The sequence below is a fragment of the Chiloscyllium plagiosum genome, unplaced genomic scaffold, assembly GCF_037043375.1.
Source record: "Chiloscyllium plagiosum isolate Xiang-an unplaced genomic scaffold, Cpla_swu_hap1 HiC_scaffold_14, whole genome shotgun sequence".
NCBI classification, from domain to species: domain Eukaryota; kingdom Metazoa; phylum Chordata; class Chondrichthyes; order Orectolobiformes; family Hemiscylliidae; genus Chiloscyllium; species Chiloscyllium plagiosum.
Window position 1 is genome coordinate 56,167,740 of NW_028270152.1, and position 18,383 is coordinate 56,186,122.

Below are 18,383 nucleotides of genomic sequence, written 5' to 3' on the forward strand. Positions count from 1 at the left end.
CTGTGGGAGGAAGATAAACAGTGAGAGCAGCAGTGCAAGAAACTGAATGGTTCCCATCAAAGGACCTGCCAACCCTGGAGGCAGAATCTTCAGTTTGAAGAAAAGGAAAAACATGGGATGCTTTCATTTCTTTCTGAGGTAATGGATTCAATGCAACATGAACATCAGCTGATGACTGAGCAGTCAAAAACAAAGAGAGATGTTATCACTAGGCTGTAAAGCTTGTAGCTCCACTTCTTTGTGATCCAAAGGCTTGTCTCATGATCTCACAACTACAGATTGTACCAAACAAATTAAACAAAGACATTTGTTTACAAAAACTACATCAGTGCCTGGTGGATATTTTCTAGCAAAAACAGAACATATGGCGAGCAATTATAATTACCAATCAATCATATTGTGACTTTACTAAGAGTGAGTTCTGAGCCCTATTTACTAGCACAATGCCTTACAATACTCGAATTTAATAGGTTCCTGTAGCTTTGATCATGATGACGGATTCTCCTGTCATTTCGATGGATAAAGGTTTAGCAAAACTTAAACATAAACTGATTTACACTTTATATATTATCTCATACCTCTTGTTCTGATCAATTGTAACTGTTTATACCGAGTCAAAAAGAACTGTCACTAGTTGAAACAATAGGACAAGTGAGAACATGACTTTGAAAGCAGAAGAAGATTTTTAAAATTAATTCACTGGATGTGGGCATTTCTGTTTAAGCCAGCATTTATTGCTCATCTCTACATGTCCAGAGGAAGGTTGAGAGTCAACTAACAGCTGTGGGTGTACAGTCACATGTAGGTAAAAACAATGACTGCAGATGCTGTAAACCAGATTCTGGATTAGTGGTGCTGGAAGAGCACAGCAGTTCAGGCAGCATCCAAGGAGCAGCAAAATCGAAGTTTCGAGCAAAAGCCCTTCATCAGGAATAAAGGCAGAGAGCCTGAAGCGTGGAGAGATAAGCTAGAGGAGGGTGGGGGTGGGGAGAAAGTAGCATAGAGTACAATGGGTGAGTGGGGGAGGGGATGAAGGTAATAGGTCAGGGAGGAGAGGGTGGAGTGGAAAAGGAGATAGGCAGGTAGGACAAGTCCGGACAAGTCATGGGGACAGTGCTGAGCTGGAAGTTTGGAACTAGGGTGAGGTGGGGGAAAGGGGAAATTAGGAAACTGTTGAAGTCCACATTGATGCCCTGGGGTTGAAGTGTTCTGAGGCGGAAGATGAGGCGTTCTTCTTCCAGGCGTCTGGTGGTGAGGGAGCGGCGATGAAGGAGGCCCAGGATCTCCATGTCCTCGGCAGAGTGGGAGGGGGAGTTGAAATGTTGGGCCATGGGGAGGTGTGGTTGATTGGTGTGGGTGTCCTGGAGATGTTCCCTAAAGCGCTCTGCTAGGAGGCACCCAGTCTCCCCAATGTAGAGGAGACCGCTTCGGGAGCAACGGATACAATAAATGATATTAGTGGATGTACAGGTAAAACTTTGATGGATGTGGAAGGCTCCTTTAGGGTCTTGGATAGAGGTGAGTGAGGAGGTGTGGGCGCAGGTTTTACAGTTCCTGCGGTGGCAGGGGAAGGTGCCAGAATGGAGGGTGGGTTGTAGGGGGGCGTGGACCTGACCAGGTAGTCACGGAGGGAATGGTCTTTGCAGAAGGCGGAAAGGGGTGGGGAGGGATATATATCCCTGGTGGTGGGGTCTTTTTGGAGGTGGCGGAAATGTCGGCGGATGATTTGGTTTATGCGAAGGTTGGTAGGGTGGAAGGTGAGCACCAGGGGCGTTCTGTCCTTGTTATGGTTGGAGGGGTGGGGTCTGAGGGCAGAGGTGCGGGATGTGGATGAGATGCATTGGAGGGCGTCTTTAACCATGTGGGAAGGGAAATTGTGATCTCTAAAGAATGAGGCCATCTGGTGTGTTCTGTGGTGGAACTCGTCCTCCTGGGAACAGATACGGCAGAGGCGGAGGAATTGGTAATATGGGATGGCATTTTTGCAAGAGGTAGGGTGGGAAGAGGTGTAATCCAGGTAGCTGTGGGAGTCGGTGGGTTTGTAAAAAATGTCAGTGTCAAGTCAGTCGTCGTTAATGGAGATGGAGAGGTCCAGGAAGGGGAGGGAGGTGTCAGAGATGGTCCAGGTAAATTTAAGGTCAGGGTGGAATGTGTTGGTGAAGTTGATGAATTGCTCAACCTCCTCGTGGGAGCATTAGGTGGCGCCAATGCAGTCATCAATGTAGCGGAGGAAGAGGTGGTGAGTGGTGCCGGTGTAATTACGGAAGATCAACTTTTCTACGTAGCCAACAAAGAGACAGGCATAGCTGGGGCCCATAAGTGTGCCCATGGCTACCCCTTTGGTCTGGAGGAAGTGGGAGAATTCGAAGGAGAAATTGTTCAGGGTGAGGACCAGTTCGGCCAAACGAATGAGTGTCAGTGGAAGGGTACTGTTGGGGATGTCTGGAGAGGAAAAAACGGAGGGCTTGGAGGCCCTGGTCATGACGGATGGAGGTGTGGAGGGATTGGATATCTATGATGAAGATGAGGCGTTGGGGGCCGGGGAAACGGAAGTCTCAGAGGAGGTGGAGGATGTGGGTGGTGTCTCGAACATATGTGGGGAGTTCCTGAACTAGGGGGGATAGGACAGTATCGAGGTAGGTAGAGATGAGTTCAGTGGGGCAGGAGCATGCTGAGACAATGGGTCGGCCATGGTGGTCAGGCTTGTGGGTCTTGGGAAAGAGATAAAACCGGGCAGTGGGGGGTTCCCGGACTATGAGGTTGGAAGCTGTGGGTGGGAGATCTCCAGAGGTGATTAGGTTCTGTATGATCTGGGAGATGATGGTTTGGTGATGGGGGGTGGGGTCATGGTCGAGGGGGCGGTAGGAAGAGGTGTCCTCGAGTTGGCGTTTGGCGTCAACGGTGTAGAGGTCAGTGCGCCAGATTACCACTGCGCCCCCTTTATCTGCTGGCTTGATGGTGAGGTCGGGATTGGAGCAGAGGGATTGGAGGGCTGCGCGTTGTGAGGGTGAGAGGTTGGAGTGGGGGAGGGGAGTAGACAGGTTGAGGCGGTTAATGTCCTGGCGGCAGTTGGAAATGAAGAGGTCGAGGGCAGGTAATAGGCCAGCGCGGGGTGTCCAGGTGGATGCAGTGTGTTGGAGGTGGGTGAAGGGGTCCTCGGAAGGTGGGCGGGAATCCTGATTGTGAAAGTAAGCTCGGAAGCGGAGGCGACGGAAGAATTGTTCGACATCACGGCGTGTATTAAATTCATTGATGCGTGGGCGGAGGGGGATGAAGGTGAGTCCTTTACTGAGGACTGATCATTCGTCCTCAGTGAGGGGAAGGTCTGGAAGGATGGTGAAAACTCGGCAGCGCTGGGAGCTGGGATCTGGTGTGGGTATGGAGCTGGGATTGGGGGCGGAACCTGTAACTGGAGTGGGTGTGATGGTGGGGGAATGGGGGTGGAGTCATGAGCAGGGGTAGTGTTCCCCTCGGGGTTCTGGTGGGTGGGGATAGTGACAGTGGGGTCTGTGGGGCGCGTGTCAGCAGAATGCAGGTGAGTGGCGCTGGTGGGGGCGGAAGTGGTGGTGACCACGGCAGCAGGGGTGGCGGAAGTCACTGAATGTGTGGCATCAGTGATGATGTGAGGGGGCGGAAGTGATATCACATGTAATGCATGAGGAATTGTGCGGGGCGGAAGTGGTTGTGGGAGTGGCCATGATGGGAGCAGAAGTGACATCATCAATCAGCGTGGGGGTGGCAGCTGCATCAGCCGCATGGCTAATGGCGTTTGAGTAGTTTCCGAGGCCAGGGGAATCTTCTGAAATGTTTGAGGAGCGCTGGTTATGGAGGTGGGTAGATAAAAGTTTGTTGTATTTACAGTTTTTGATGTTTGAGATGGAATTGAAATACTGTTTGTTGAGAGTATGAATTCTCCTGACAATGTAGTACAGAGTGGGTCCTTTGCAATTCTGAGAGAGTGTGGCCCTCAGCTGAGGCAGGGCTGACTGTGGAGAGGTTAGGTGCCGGCGCATTGCTGCAAGCGTGGAGCGGAGGATCTTGAAGGAGAACCGTTGCTGGTGTTTTTGAATCTGTAGTCTGTAGGCCAAGGTATGAAAGGCACAGCTCCGATGAAGAGTCAACTACACTCAAAACGTTAGCCTGCTGACTCTCCATTGATGCTGCCTGACCCACTGTGATTTCTGGCATTTTTTGTTTTCAGTACCGATTCGACCATCTGCAGTAATTTTCTCCTACTAGGAATGGCATGTTTCCTTCCCTAGTGGGAATTAGTGAACCAGATGTGTTTCTACAACAATGGTTACATGGTCACCATTAGGGCAGCTCTTGATCTCAGAACTATTATCGAATTCAAACTCCACCATCTGCTATTGTGGAATTCCTAGATCATTGGCCTGGAGTTCTCGATTGCCAGTCAAGTGACATTACCAGTATGCCACAACCTTCCCTTAAAATTAAATGAGTACTGTTCCACCATGTAATGCAGTAAAATTCTCACCCTAACTGAATATCCCAGTAACTCAGATTTCAGTCTGTGACACTCACTGGAGAGTGCCTCAAAGTCAATGCCTTTTAGCTTCCTGTACATGAGAGATTTTCAAAGGTGAACCTGTCAACCCTTTAAACTGAAGGTGTTGGTGTGACGATGTAAGGTATTGTAATATTTTTAGCTTAAAACCCCAGCTGGTAAAACATGACAGCTGCTTATTTTTGGGACAGAGAATCATATAAAAGATTTAATCAAGAGGATTTGGGATTGAGGTGGTGTCAGGGGGTGGGGTGGAGGGAACTGAGGTTCACATAACAATGCGATGAAGGGAAGGTGAGATTAGGGGAATCAAGTTGAAAAAATCTAATTGAAGATGAAGCAGTTGGTCGAGTGATTTTTTTGCAATGACATGAATTGACAACACAAACATTGTTCAAGTAGAATCCATATGATAATACATAAGAATAAGACTTCCTGTATGCTCATATCTATATAAAAGGCACTTTGAACAAGGCATCCAACTCTCAAGGTGTTTTTGGGTGTAGAGTCAAATACTCAGTCGAAACAGAATTGAAAAGCTGTTTCTCTGCAACAGGCATTGTGTCAGCTCTTGAAACACCTGGTGAAGGAGTCGGAGGGAGTTGTACGGGGGGCTGGGGGCTGGTGAGTGGATAGCCAACTATCCAGTAGGCAATGATTCATGAAGCACTATATATCAATAGCAATAGCAATCAGGAGTGTTATTATGAAACAGCCTCTTTCAGGAAACTTCTTGGAAGCAAGGAGAGCAAGGGAGTAATGAAATTTAACCCTTTCCACATAGAGGTCAGAATTTGTTCCCATCCCTGATTGTGCTTGAGAAGATGGCATTAAGCTGCCTTCTTGTACCACAGCAATCAGACTTGCCTATACATGTTGAGCTTTCATCCTGGCTTAACAAGAACCTTACCTGCTCTGCCTTCAAAAACTATTCAAATACTTAGCTTCCACCACCTTTTTAGGCTTCCACCACCTGTTCTAAAGAGTGACAAACCTCTATGACCAATGTTTCATCTGACCTCTATTTAAAATGGATGACTCCTTAAATCGTAACCTCTTGGTTCTAGATATTTCAAGGAGACACGTCTGGATTGATAAAATAGATATATTTGAATGAGCAAGAAAAATTCCAGACACAGGTTCATCATCTGTAGTGAATTAGAAATGTTAAATATAGTGTCATACTGTAAAATTATACAAAGCTGGGTGGCAGGTCAGAAGACTGGATGGAATACAAAAACAACAAAACTAACCAAAAAAAATAAAATACAAAGTAAAAATTAGATGATGAGAGCAAGCTCTCCAGCCTTGAAAGTGGAGTCGCAAGTAGATAGGATAGTGAAGAAGGTGTTTGGTATGCATTCCGTTATTGGTCAGAGTATTGAGTACAGGAGTTGGGAGGTCATGTTGTCGCTGTACAGGACATTGGTTAGGCCACTGCTGGAATATTGTGTGCAATTCTTGTCTCCTTCCTATCAGAAAGATGTTGTGAAACTTGAAAGGGTTCAGAAAAGATTTACAAGAATGTTGCCAGGGTTGGAGGATTTGACGCACAGGGAGAGACTGAACAGGCTGGGGCTGTTTTCCCTGGAGTGTTGGAGGCTGAGGGGTGACCTTATAGAGGTTTACAAAATCATAAGGTACATGGATTGGATAAATAGACAAAGTCTTTTCCCTGGGAGGGGGGAATCCAGAACTAGAGGGCATAGTTTTAGGGTGAGAGGGGAAAGACATAAAAGAGACCTAAGGGGCAATTTATTTCATGAAGAGGGTGGTACATGTATAGAATGAGCTGCCAGAGGAAGTTGTGGAGGCTAGTACAATTACAACATTTAAAAGGCATCTGGGTGGGTAAATGAATAGGAAGGATTTGGAGAGATATGGGGCAGGTGCTAGCAGGTGGGACTAGACTGGGTTGGGATATCTGGTCGGCATGGACAGGTTGGACCAAAGGGTCTGTTTCTGTGCTGTACATCCCTATGACTCTATAATTATAAAATCAGATAGGATGAGCTTCTGCAAATGTTTAACAAAGAAAGCTAACAAAGTGAAACTGAAGAACCAATTATGCAAAACAAGGTAATGACTGATACATTGAACAGGTAATTTCTATTAGTTTTCACCACAAAGGAGAAAGGTAACATCAAGGAGCAGTGTTAAATCAGAAAATACAAAATACAGGATAATCAAATTCACCATTAAGTGTATAAATCCTGCGCCAATTTGCTTTTCCAAAATGCAGCATCGCACATTTGTCTAAATGAAATTCCATCTGCCATTCCTCAGCCCATTGGCCTATCTGATCAAGATCCTGTTGTAATCTGAGGTAATCTTCTTCGCTGTCCATTACACCTCCAATTTTGGTATCATCTGCAAACTTACTAACTATACCTCTTATGCTCGCATTCAAATCATTCATGTAAATGACAAAAACTAGAGGACCCAGCACCGATCCTTGTGTCACTCCACTGGTCACAGGCCTCCAGTCTGAAAAACAACCCTCCACCACCACTCTCTGTCTTCTACCTTTGAGCCAGTTCTGTATCCAAATGGCTAGTTCTCCCTGTATTCCATGTGATCTAACCTTGCTAATCAGTCTCCAGTGGGGAACCTTGTTGAATGCCTTACTGAAATCCATATAGATCACATCTACAGCTCTGCCCTCATCAATCCTCTTTGTTACTTACTCAAAAAACTCAATCAAGTTTGTGAGACATGATTTCCCATGCACAAAGCCATGTTGACTATCCCTAATCAGTCCTTGCCATTCCAAATACATGTACATCCTGTCCCTCAGGATTCATTCCAACAACTTGCCCACCACCAACGTCAGGCTCACCAGTCTATAGTTCCCTGGCTTGTCCTTACCACACTTCTTAAACAGTGGCACCACGTTGGTCAACCTCCAGTCTTCAGGCACCTCACCTGTGAATATCGATGATACAAATATCTCAGCAAGAGGCCCAGCAATCACTTCTCTAGCTTCCCAGAGTTCTTGGATACACCTAATCAGGTCCTGGGGATTTATCCACCTTTATGCGTTTCAAGACATCCAGCACTTCCTCCTCTGTAACTTGGATATTTTGCAAGGTGTCATCATCTATTTCCCTACAGTCTATATCTTCCATATCCTTTTCTACATAAATACTGATGCAAATACTCATTTAATATCTCCCCCATTTTCTGTGGCTCCACACAAAGGCCGCCTTGCTGATCTTTGAGGGGCCCTATTCTCTCCCTAGTTACTCTTTTGTCTTTAATGTATTTGTAAAAACCCTTTGGATTCTCCTTAATTCTATTTGCCAAAGCTATCCCATGTCCCCTTTTTGCCCTCCTGATTTCTCTCTTAAGTATATTCCTACTGCCTTTATACTCTTCTAGGAATTCAGTCGAATTATCCTGTCTCTACCTTACATATGCTTCCTTCTTTTTCTGTACCAAACCCTTCATTTCTTTAGTCATCCAGCATTCCCTATACCTACCAGCCTTTCCTTTCACCCTAACGGAAATATACTTTCTCTGGATTCCCGTTATATCATTTCTGAAGGCTTCCCATTTTTCAGCCGTCCCTTTACCTGCAAACATCTGCCCCCAATCAGCTTCCGAAAGTTCTTGCCTAATACCATTAAAATTGGCCTTTCTCCAATTTAGAACTTTAACTTTTAGATCCGATCTATCCTTTTCCATCACTGTTTTAAATCTCATAGAATTATGGTTGCTGGCCCCAAAGTGCTCCCCCCTCCCACGGCCTGATACTTGCCCTGCCTTGTTTTCTAAATGTAGGTCATGTTTTGCACATTTTCTTGTAGGTATATCCACATACTGAATCAGAAAATTTTCTTGTACACACTTAACTAATTCCTCTCCATCTAAACCTTTAATACAATGGCAGTTCCAGTTTATGTTTGGAAAGTTAAAATCCCCTACCATAACCACCCTATTATTATTACAGATAACTGAAGTCTCCATATAAATTTGTTTCTCAATTTCCCTCTGACTATTAGGAGGTCTATAATACAATCCCAATAAAGTGATCATCCCTTTCGTATTTCTCAATTCCACCTAAATAACATCCCTGGATGTATTCCCAGGAATATCCTCCCTAAGTACAGTTGGAATGGTATCCCTAATCAAAAACCCTACTCTCCCTCATCTCTTGCCCCACTTTATGTCCTTCCTATACCATTTTCATCCTGGAACATTAAGCTGCCAGTCTTGTCCATCCCTGAGCTATATTTCTGCAATTGCTATGATATCCCAGGTTCCTAATCCTTCCCTGGGTTCATCTGCCTTCTCTGTTAGGCCTCTTGCATTGAAGTAAATGCAATTGAATTTATCAGTCCTGCCTTGTTCTCTGCTTTGCTCCTTCCTGTCTTGACTGTTTGACTCACTCCATTTCCTGACTGAATCAGTCTCAGATTGATCTCTTTCCTCACTATTTCCCTGGGTCCCACCACTCTCCTCAACATTACTAGTTTAAATCCTTCCATCAGAAGGATTAGGTTAGATTACTTACAGTGTGGAAATAGGCCCTTCAGCCCAAAAAGTCCACACCAACCCGCCAAAGCACAATCCACCCAGACCCATTCCCCTACATTTACCCCTTCTACTAACACTATGGGCAATTTAGCATGGCCAATTCACCTAATCTGCATATTTTTGGAGCACCCGGAGGAAACCCACGCAGACACGGGGAGAATGTGCAAACTCCACACAGTCAGTCGCCTGAGGTGGGAATTGAACCCAGGTCTCTGGCGCTGTGAGGCAGCAGTGCTAACCACTGTGTCACTATGCCACCCAGGATGTTGTGAAATTTAAAAGGTTTCAGAAAAGACTTACAAGGATATGGCCAGGGTTGGAGGACTTGCGCCATCGGGAGAGGTTGAATTGGCTAGGGCTGTTTTCCCTGGAGCATCGGTGACTGAGGGAGCTTTACAGAGGGTTATAAGATCATGAGGGGTATGAATTGAATAAATAGACAAAGTATTTTCCCTGGAGTGGGGGAGTCCAGAACGAGAGGGCAGAGGTTTAGGGTGAGAGGGGAAAGATATAAAAGGGACCTAAGTGGCAATCTTTTCACACAGAGGATGATACGTGTATGGAATGAGCTGCCAGGGGAAGTGGTGCAGGCTGGTATAATTACAGCATTTCAAAGGCATCTAGATGGGTATATGAATAGGAAGGGTTTAGAGGGATATGGGCCAAGTGCTGGCAAATGGAATTAGATTAGGTTAGGATATCTGGTTGGCATGACTGAGTTGGACTGAAGGGTCCGTTTCTGTGCTATACATCTCTATGATGCTATGACCAGGGACGTGGTACTGAGCTGTGGGCTGGCAAGTGCTTATGTCCTGATGAACATCATCATAGAGCCTTACAAGTTGCACTTGATACATTCAAGGTCTTGAGGCAGAGTCAACAGATTTTGTGAAAGGGGAATCTTGACTGACCAATCTATAAGGGTTTCTTTGAGAACTTTCTTTGAGATGTCTTTAAGAACTCCTTAAAGAACTTTAATATTCTAATTGTATTAGAGTTCTTTGAGGAGGAAACATGTATTATAGATAAAGAGGGAGTAGTGTCTACCCTGTACTTCAATTTTCAAAAGACATTTACTAAGGTGCTATATCATAGATTACTCTACAAAACATAAGCTCTGTGTGTATGGGGTAGCATTTTAACAGAGAGAAGGTTGACTGACTAACAGAAAGTGAAGAGTAGGCATAAATGTATCTATCAGATTGACAGAATGCAATGATTAGTTTGGATCATTGGGGAAATTGAAGATAAGGATAAACATTTTAAAAATCTCGTCCTTATCATTCTAGATACTGCTGCATGTGTACTTTACCTTTATTAGAATTCAGAACGTTAGACTGTTGCGATCTCACATGACAGTTAGTCTGCCATGGGTTTGCAAATTGGATACAGAGAAATCAGTTTGCTTGTTTTGAGTTCTGTTCCATAACTTGTATGTTTTACTGTTTTAAATAAATTAGTCACAGAGTTAATCATGCCTTCAAATGCAACTTATTATAATGCCATCATCATTAATGTGGCGTGTTGAACAACCATGGAAAACATCATGCTGATAAGATCTACATATCTTGAACAGTCAACATGCTTGTCAAATTGACAGGTGATGCACATGGTCAATAGTATTAAATTGAATGAAAGTGTATGCGCCAACCCTAAATGAATTTGCTTGTAACACTGCTTACAAATTTTGTAAACACAACTTGCTGGTAAGCGGACAAATCCCCAATAAATTCTATAGTTTAGATTGGGAGACAGTAGATCTCCAAACAAAATTCAAAATGTTTAAATTGTGTTTATAGCTGTAATTTCAAGATTTAGGTGTGCCTGATGCAGAAACATAAGCCATTAAGATGTGTTTAGCAATTGAGAATAAAAGTCTGTGCAGACTTAACACATCCAAGATGAACAATCAAAGAACTAAAAGACGTCCAAATGAAAGGACTACACTTGGAGTCAAATTTAGAGTCAGATTAAACTTTCATATTCATCGACTAGAATTCATGTCTTTAGAATTCACAGACCACTTTGTAAGCTGCTGTAGAGAATGGGGATTATCAAATAGGGAGCTTGCAAACAGAGTTGTTGAGTTTGTGATGGTATCCACCCCATGGAAACTTTATAAAAAGATTTGCGAGGCAAACCAAAGAATTACAATGACAACAAATGACTGAAGGATGAATGCCGGTACAAAATGATCCTGAGAGGTTAATGAACCTTATAAGTTCTCAGTACAACCTCAATGGTTGATATAATCACAACAACATCCAAACAAAGCATAGTACAGCAGGGACAATGATGGTAGGTGAACAGGCCATGGTGCACTTTGGGAAACTTCAGCAGAGATTTGCATTGGCTCAAATTTATGGAAAGTGTTAAGTGGACTGCTGGTCAGATGAGTACTGGAATAATCAAAACTAAAGGGAAGAAAGGCATAGTGGTTATCATGCCTGATGAACTAGAAATATCTTTGGCAAAGGACCCAGAAAATAAAATGCCTTGTCTAGTAATGACTTTTAGTTATTGGGTGCATGCTTTATTGCATCAAGATTTCATTTCACTCTTGAAAGGCAGTAGAGCATTTAAAAAGACTTCATTTGAAATTCAAGTTAATCAAGCAAATTAATTTTACAAAAAATGTAAACATGATAATGATCATGTACATAACATGTAAATAACAGTGAATATCATTTAGTCCAGTCCTCTAGTGATAAAACATTAAAGTAGAAGCACCAATCTCAGAAGTGAACTGAAGCTTAATATGTAACATCTAAATCATGATATTGTCTTTACTTTTCAAAACTATCAGACTTATGACTACTTTCATGCTGATGAAACTGTTTATTTCTCTAATATTTCTAATTCTTACTTCAGGTGATTTTTCAACTAAACCTTAACATAGAGTCATAGAGATGTACAGCATGGAAACAGACCCTTAGGTCCAACCCATCCATGCCGACCAGATATCCCAACCCAATCTAGTCCCACCTGCCAGCACCCGGCCCATATCCCTCCAAACCCTTCCTACTCATATACCCATCCAAATGCCTCTTAAATGTAGCAATTGTACCAGCCTCCACCACTTCCTCTGGCAGCTCATTCCATACCCGTACCACCCTCTGTGTGAAAAAGTTGCCCCTTAGGCCTCTTTTATATCTTTCCCCTCTCGCACTAAACCTATGCCCTCTAGTTCTGGACTCCCCCACCCCAGGGAAAAGACTTTGTCTATTTATCCTATCCATGCCCCTCATAATTTTGTAAATCTCTATAAGGTCACTCCTCAGTCTCTGATGCTCCAGGGAAACAGTCTGTTCAGCCTCTCCCTATAGGTCAAATCGCCCAACCCTGGCAACACCCTTGTAAATCTTTTCTGATCCCTTTCAAGTTTCACAACATCTTTCTGACAGGAAGGAGACCAGAATTGCACTTTTTCCTGGATAAGATAATTAGTGCAAATTTCTGAATTTTGAACAATTGGTCTCACAACTATAAAGATAACATTTTATTTTGATTTTATTTGAAGTAATCCTATTACAAGTTTGAACATGCTATTTATTTCAAGTTTGACAGTAAAAATTCAAACAATATTGCACTAACGTATGGCTGACAAAATACTTGGACTGTGGTCACTTTTTAAAACTGCTTAATTTCTCTGACAGAATTCCTGAAGAAGGGTTACACCCAAAACATCGACCTTTCCACCTCCTGATACTGCCTGGCTTGCAGTGTTCTTCCAGCCTCCTGCTTGTCCACCTTGGATTCCAGCATCTGAGATTTTTTTAATATATCTCTGAAGAGCTTAAGGAATAGCTATCACAACTAGAGCGAAATGTACTTTTTTATTGCTCAGATTTCATTTGGATATTGTGTTGTACACAACATATACCTTAATAAAGTAGTGCTATTTTTTAGTGGGGTTGAGTTTTGAATATTTACATCAGAGTGTAAGAATTATAACCCCGAGGAGGACAAACTTAAGTGATGTGATGGATTTACTGTTTGTAAAATGTTACTGAGTTCACACAATGATATTTTTTGCAAATTCTGCAGAATTTTTTTTTATTGAAGTATTAAATATGCTCGTTGTCCAGAGAATATGGCCTTACCCAGACCCACACAATGAAAGCCCGACACGTGGACAGTTAAATCACTCCGGTTTCTCAAATATCAGAAATGTGCCACGATCCATCCAACATTGACAGGATGAGGAGGGCAGGAGAAAGGCCCCATTTGTTGCCCTATCTTATTCTATATTTTTATGTAATCTCAGTTTTAAAGACTTCAACCTGTTCAACTGAACAGGTAACAGGGATACCTGACCATTGCAGGCAATAGGATTGATCTTTAAATATATAGGCAGAGAGTTCAACTGGAAAAAGCACAGCAGTCCTGTTGAAAGGTTCTGACCTGAAACATCAACTTCCCCCCTCCTCCGATGCTATTCAACCTGCTGTGATTTTTCCGGCTCAACTCTCTATCCATCCTGACTCTCCAGCATCTGCAGTTTTCACTATCTCTTTAAGTATATGTGCAAGATTATTGTGATTTTATTTTAACACAATTTTCCATTGTTTCCTCATGTCCCAGCTGGGAATTGAGAAAGCCTTGGCTTATTTCTGGATCAGCAGCTGAGTGTCCAATGGAACTGATCGTGATCTAAGACCTGTTTGGAGCTAAAATTGAGATTGATATTACTTAGTAATTGAGGTTTGACAGTGTCAGTATATGGGAGCAGTCAGCAGACTGGCATTTCAATTAGTTCGTACTGGAGTGACAAATAGTAATAAGACACAACAGAATGCACACTTTGTCTCAAGAAGGAATGAGGAAGAAGCAATGTTTTGCAAACAACCTGTCAAGAGATACTACATGCTTGGGATTTACATGTAGCTATAAAGTATGCAGTATAACTGTCAAGGAATCAATAAACACATTTCTTTTGTGAACAAATCCAGCAAATATTTCTTCAATATATGCCAACGTTGAATTTATTATTCGTTATACATTATTGAATTTGTATTTTCTTTTAGCATATGGTGATTCCTGCCATTTAATCGCTGCCAACTATCATTCATTTATGACACCAAATTCACTTAGCAGCTGCAAAAGCTACCACCTGTTATTAGTTGACAAGTGTACTTCAACCCTATCCAGAAAAGAATTCTATTCCTTCATACCTTCTCCTGTAACTAAGAAGAAAGGAATGCTAAATGCTAAAATGTTAAGGACCAGACTACATCTATTACTTTATTTGTACATTCTGGCCCAGTTGTGAGGCCCTCGATTTTTATCATTTCACTGCATTAGAACTTTAACAATTTGTAATCTAGAATTCTGCAAGAGCATTGGAATTATTGGGTCCACAGGAGCAAAGAGACTAAGAAAAATTAAGGGTCACAATCAAATGTACATTGACAGATTAGATTTTGAGACACTGGGAAGACAGAGCAAGTTGAAAAGGCTTTGTGGGAGTGTCTGCAAGTGGAGATGTGGGATTCAGTGTTTTGTTTCTGGAGGTAGAGCAGAAATTAGGGTAGGAGAGAGTGAAAGATGGAAGAAGACAGGCAAAGGAGCCAGAATTAGGAGACTGATACACAAGGACTAGTTCAGATAAGGTTGGAGAGATAGAGTGGTCATAGAGAGATTTGAAGACGAGGTAAATAACTTGATTTTAATACATTGGAATACTATGAATTGTGGAGGTTGCCAAGAAAAGACAACAAAGTTAATTTAGCAGACTGCAATTGGAATTATAAAGAGGACAGTTAGTATGAAATGTTGGTATGTGGAAGTCAAGTCTTGCTATCATGAATAATTAACTTGTGGCTTCATTTGCAGTTGGGATGAGATGGAGGAGAAGTGGGCAATTTTGTGATGGCAAATTTTAAGCTGTTAATAGATAAGACATGAAGTTTGAAACTTAAACAAGGTAAAATTTCAGATTTAGAAACAAAAGGCCTGGCCCAAAGTATAAAATTGGAAAGAAATTTTGGTTACAGAGAAGCAAAAATCTATTTCCAGCACTACCAAGTGAAAACTTCTCAAGCATGAAAGGCGTCTAGCTGACAAAGGTGTTCAAAAGAAGATTTAACCTCGTCGGAATTTGTCAGCAGTCATGAGAAAGCTGGAAAACTGAACCAGTGAGAGCTACAGTGAGATTGCGATCAGTCAAAACTGGAAAACTTGAAATGCTGGATTAATCAAAGGAGTCAGCCATTCTTACCAGCAGTCTCATTGGTCCAAATTCCAATTGGCTGGGTTTGTGGTACTTTGCTATATTATTATGCTAACCAATTGCAATGGAATTAGGCCACATTACAGCATAAAATTACAGTAAAGTCATCATTCAACATTAAGATCGCTTGGTCAAACCCAGTTTACATGGCTGAGGAGGACAGTGATCCTGAAGCATCTGATGAATACCTGTCTACTCATCAGCCTGTTTCTCTAGCTGAAGCTGCAAAGGTCATAGAGATGCTTTGGGATTGTGCACAACAGCTTGAAAACACAAAAAAAATGTTCAATTCCATTGATGACATGGCAGACTATTTTGCACTTGTCCAAAACCAGCGTGCTAAGCCAAAAAACATTACTGAATTTTTTTTTCCCAGCCCGATGTGTTCCAATGTCTTTTACTGTACAAGATCAGATATGGTGAGTTGTGAACACATTGACATAAAAAATACAATTTTCACATATTTATAGTGTCATAGTCTTTGATTATGAAATAAAAAGCATATTTTTCAGCAACATGGAGTTAAACAGAGGCTTCTTCAGTTATACTGAAGCTTTACTTATTGGCAGGCTCCCTGCAATATGATTTGCCATGATTTTATTGTAAGTGCTAAATTCCAAATGCACAACACAAGACAGTGTTCTCAAGTTACCCAAAAGATGCAAGAATTCTCAGTAAAATATTTCTTTAAGTAATAAACTGATGGGGATGTCGCCTTTTAATTCAACCCTCATCTCAAGTGATTATCAATCCTGGCTGACAGCCTTCAGCCCCTGAACATTGACACCACAACAGACTCAAGGGAACATAATCAACTTACAACTGAGAGGTCAACTAATTTGAATAGTTGATGATCATTTGTTGCAGGTGACAACACAACCCATTGTAATCTTAATAAACTATTGACAAAATAAATCATTGTAACAGAAGCAGAGGCCAACTTGTCAGTTGTAAGTTAATAATTCATAGAAATGCTGTTACTTTATTTTACCAAATTGCTTTGAATTTTATTCTTCACTGACTGTCATACTTAGCATTGCACATGTTTCTGACTTGTCAACTCTAAATGCTTCATAAAGTCAATATATAATGGATTCTGGTTCAATGAATAAGTTCCTAACCAAGATAACTTAACCCACAGCTTCTGTTTCAGTCATTTCAGTGTTTGCATGCTTTATTGACATGAACTGTACTTGACACATGTGAAAATGATGCTACCTGCAACATATTTTCATTCACTCAAAGCTAATGTTGGTGGACTGGCTTCTCAAGGCTAAGTATAATTAATTCATGCGAAATATCTGGCATTATGGTATGGCTAAAGGACTGTTAATACCCATTCCATGGAGGCTGTCACCAAGGTTGATTGAGCTTTTTACATTATGCACACTGAGAGCTTCAGTCAGGGACAACCTGCATATTCAGGGTGATAAACCAAGACATATGACATTTCCTTGTGAGGAAGACATTTTTCTTTCAACTTTACTGACTTATTGCTTGATTAATAATGAGTTAAGCCATTCATCTAGCTGCTCAGTAAGCCTCCAACTAGGTCAATGAAAAATGAATTGCACTAACTCTTTGACAGATAGCTTGAAGAATTCCTGATCGTCAAGCTGAACAAGGGGAAGCTCAGAACAAAAATGCTTTGACAGTTCAATCTTATTCACACCCATATTTTGAATTTTCAACACAATACCTGTATTTATTTTAGAAAATGTAAACAACAAAGACACACACAGTTAATTCTTGTAATAGTTCTTAAAGAACTAACTATCCAGCTTAACACCAGCTATATTCTGGTACAGTGTTGAAAAGATAACTAAGTACATAGGGCAAAATTGATTTTAAAAAGTTTTACGGTTAATATTTTGATCTTGAAGAATTTTCTTCAGTGTTATTATTGTACAATCTTTCAATAATCTGGTAATTAAAATTCATAGTTTTCAACTCGTTCACTCTATCAGACCCAATGATTCAAAATCGGTTGTATTTTCAGAGGACAAAGCATAATACAGAATTCATACAGTTTAAACATTGGAAAACATCATCAACAGAAACACACATAAATCCTTTCAGTTATTTTATGAACATTTCAAATCAAGATAGAAGTTGCTTCTAAATTGGGGTACTTGCCTCTCACAATCAGATCAGCTCCAGCTGACGCACTGTCAACAGTGGTCTGGACCATGCAAACAAATCTACCAGCATGTTTAAGCTGAATATTTCTGACCATCAAATCACCAGAGTAACCCTGCTGAAAGAAATGAAACAAAAGCTCAGAAATGCAACAGAGATTAATGTGATCTATAACACATCAAACATGTAGACTGCAGTTAATTTGTTTCGCATTTTACGTTATTCCCTTTGAACTGTGACTCAGTTTTCTTCCCTAAGATAGACAAACAGACAAGATTTCAGTGAAGAGAGTACCCTTAAAAGCCATTTGAGAATTAATTTGCTAAGTGGCAAAATGTTTTTGACTGACTCAACTGGGTTCTTTGAAGTAACAGAGGACTCTGTTGAAGGTGGTGTGTTTGATATTCTGCATCCACCTGATAAAGGGTATACAATCTAACACTGTGAGATAAATTTGATACTGAAGTTAGAAAAGGTTGTAAAGGGACAGTGGCCACATGGTTAAACAACGGCAGGTACTTTTGCAACATTTAAGAAGCATCTGGATGAGCACTTACAATGCCAGGGAATAGTAGGCCATGGACTAAGTACAGGTAAATGTGATTAGCTTGGTGTTTGTTGATTGACGTAGACATGATGGGTTGAAGGACCTGTTTCTATGCTGCATGACTCCATGATTCTATTGTAACACACTTCAAACTTGCTATGTGTGCACATAGGATACAGCTACTACAGTATAAGCTCTTCGACAAAGAGTAGTTCTCCTGTAAATCAAGACCAGGGGTTTACCAAAATCACTCAACTTTTACAGAAATGCAGCTTCTGTATTTCTTTTTCAGAATTTATTTCAAAATCTGTCCAAAACAATAAGATGACAGAGCACCGAACTTGACTATAAAATTTAGACTAAATGAGAATTCATTGATTCAGAGGAATTGGGGGAAA

The 18,383-nt window shown here is 41.6% G+C and overlaps 1 protein-coding gene across 14 annotated transcripts in view; it reads right to left on the minus strand.

Annotated features, from left to right (window-relative positions):
• The window catches only part of LOC122559093 (contactin-4-like), a 2,514,776-nt gene that overhangs the window by 240,561 nt on the left and 2,255,832 nt on the right, over positions 1-18,383 (minus strand). For 12 of the 14 annotated variants that reach the window (XM_087994461.1, XM_087994471.1, XM_087994459.1 and 9 more), the window contains one exon: positions 17,436-17,556. In XM_087994461.1, coding sequence (XP_087850587.1) covers positions 17,436-17,556 — 121 coding nt within the window. The remainder of the gene's footprint in view (positions 1-17,435; positions 17,557-18,383) is intronic. The other 2 variants (XM_087994472.1, XM_087994470.1) reach the window with 1 other exon arrangement.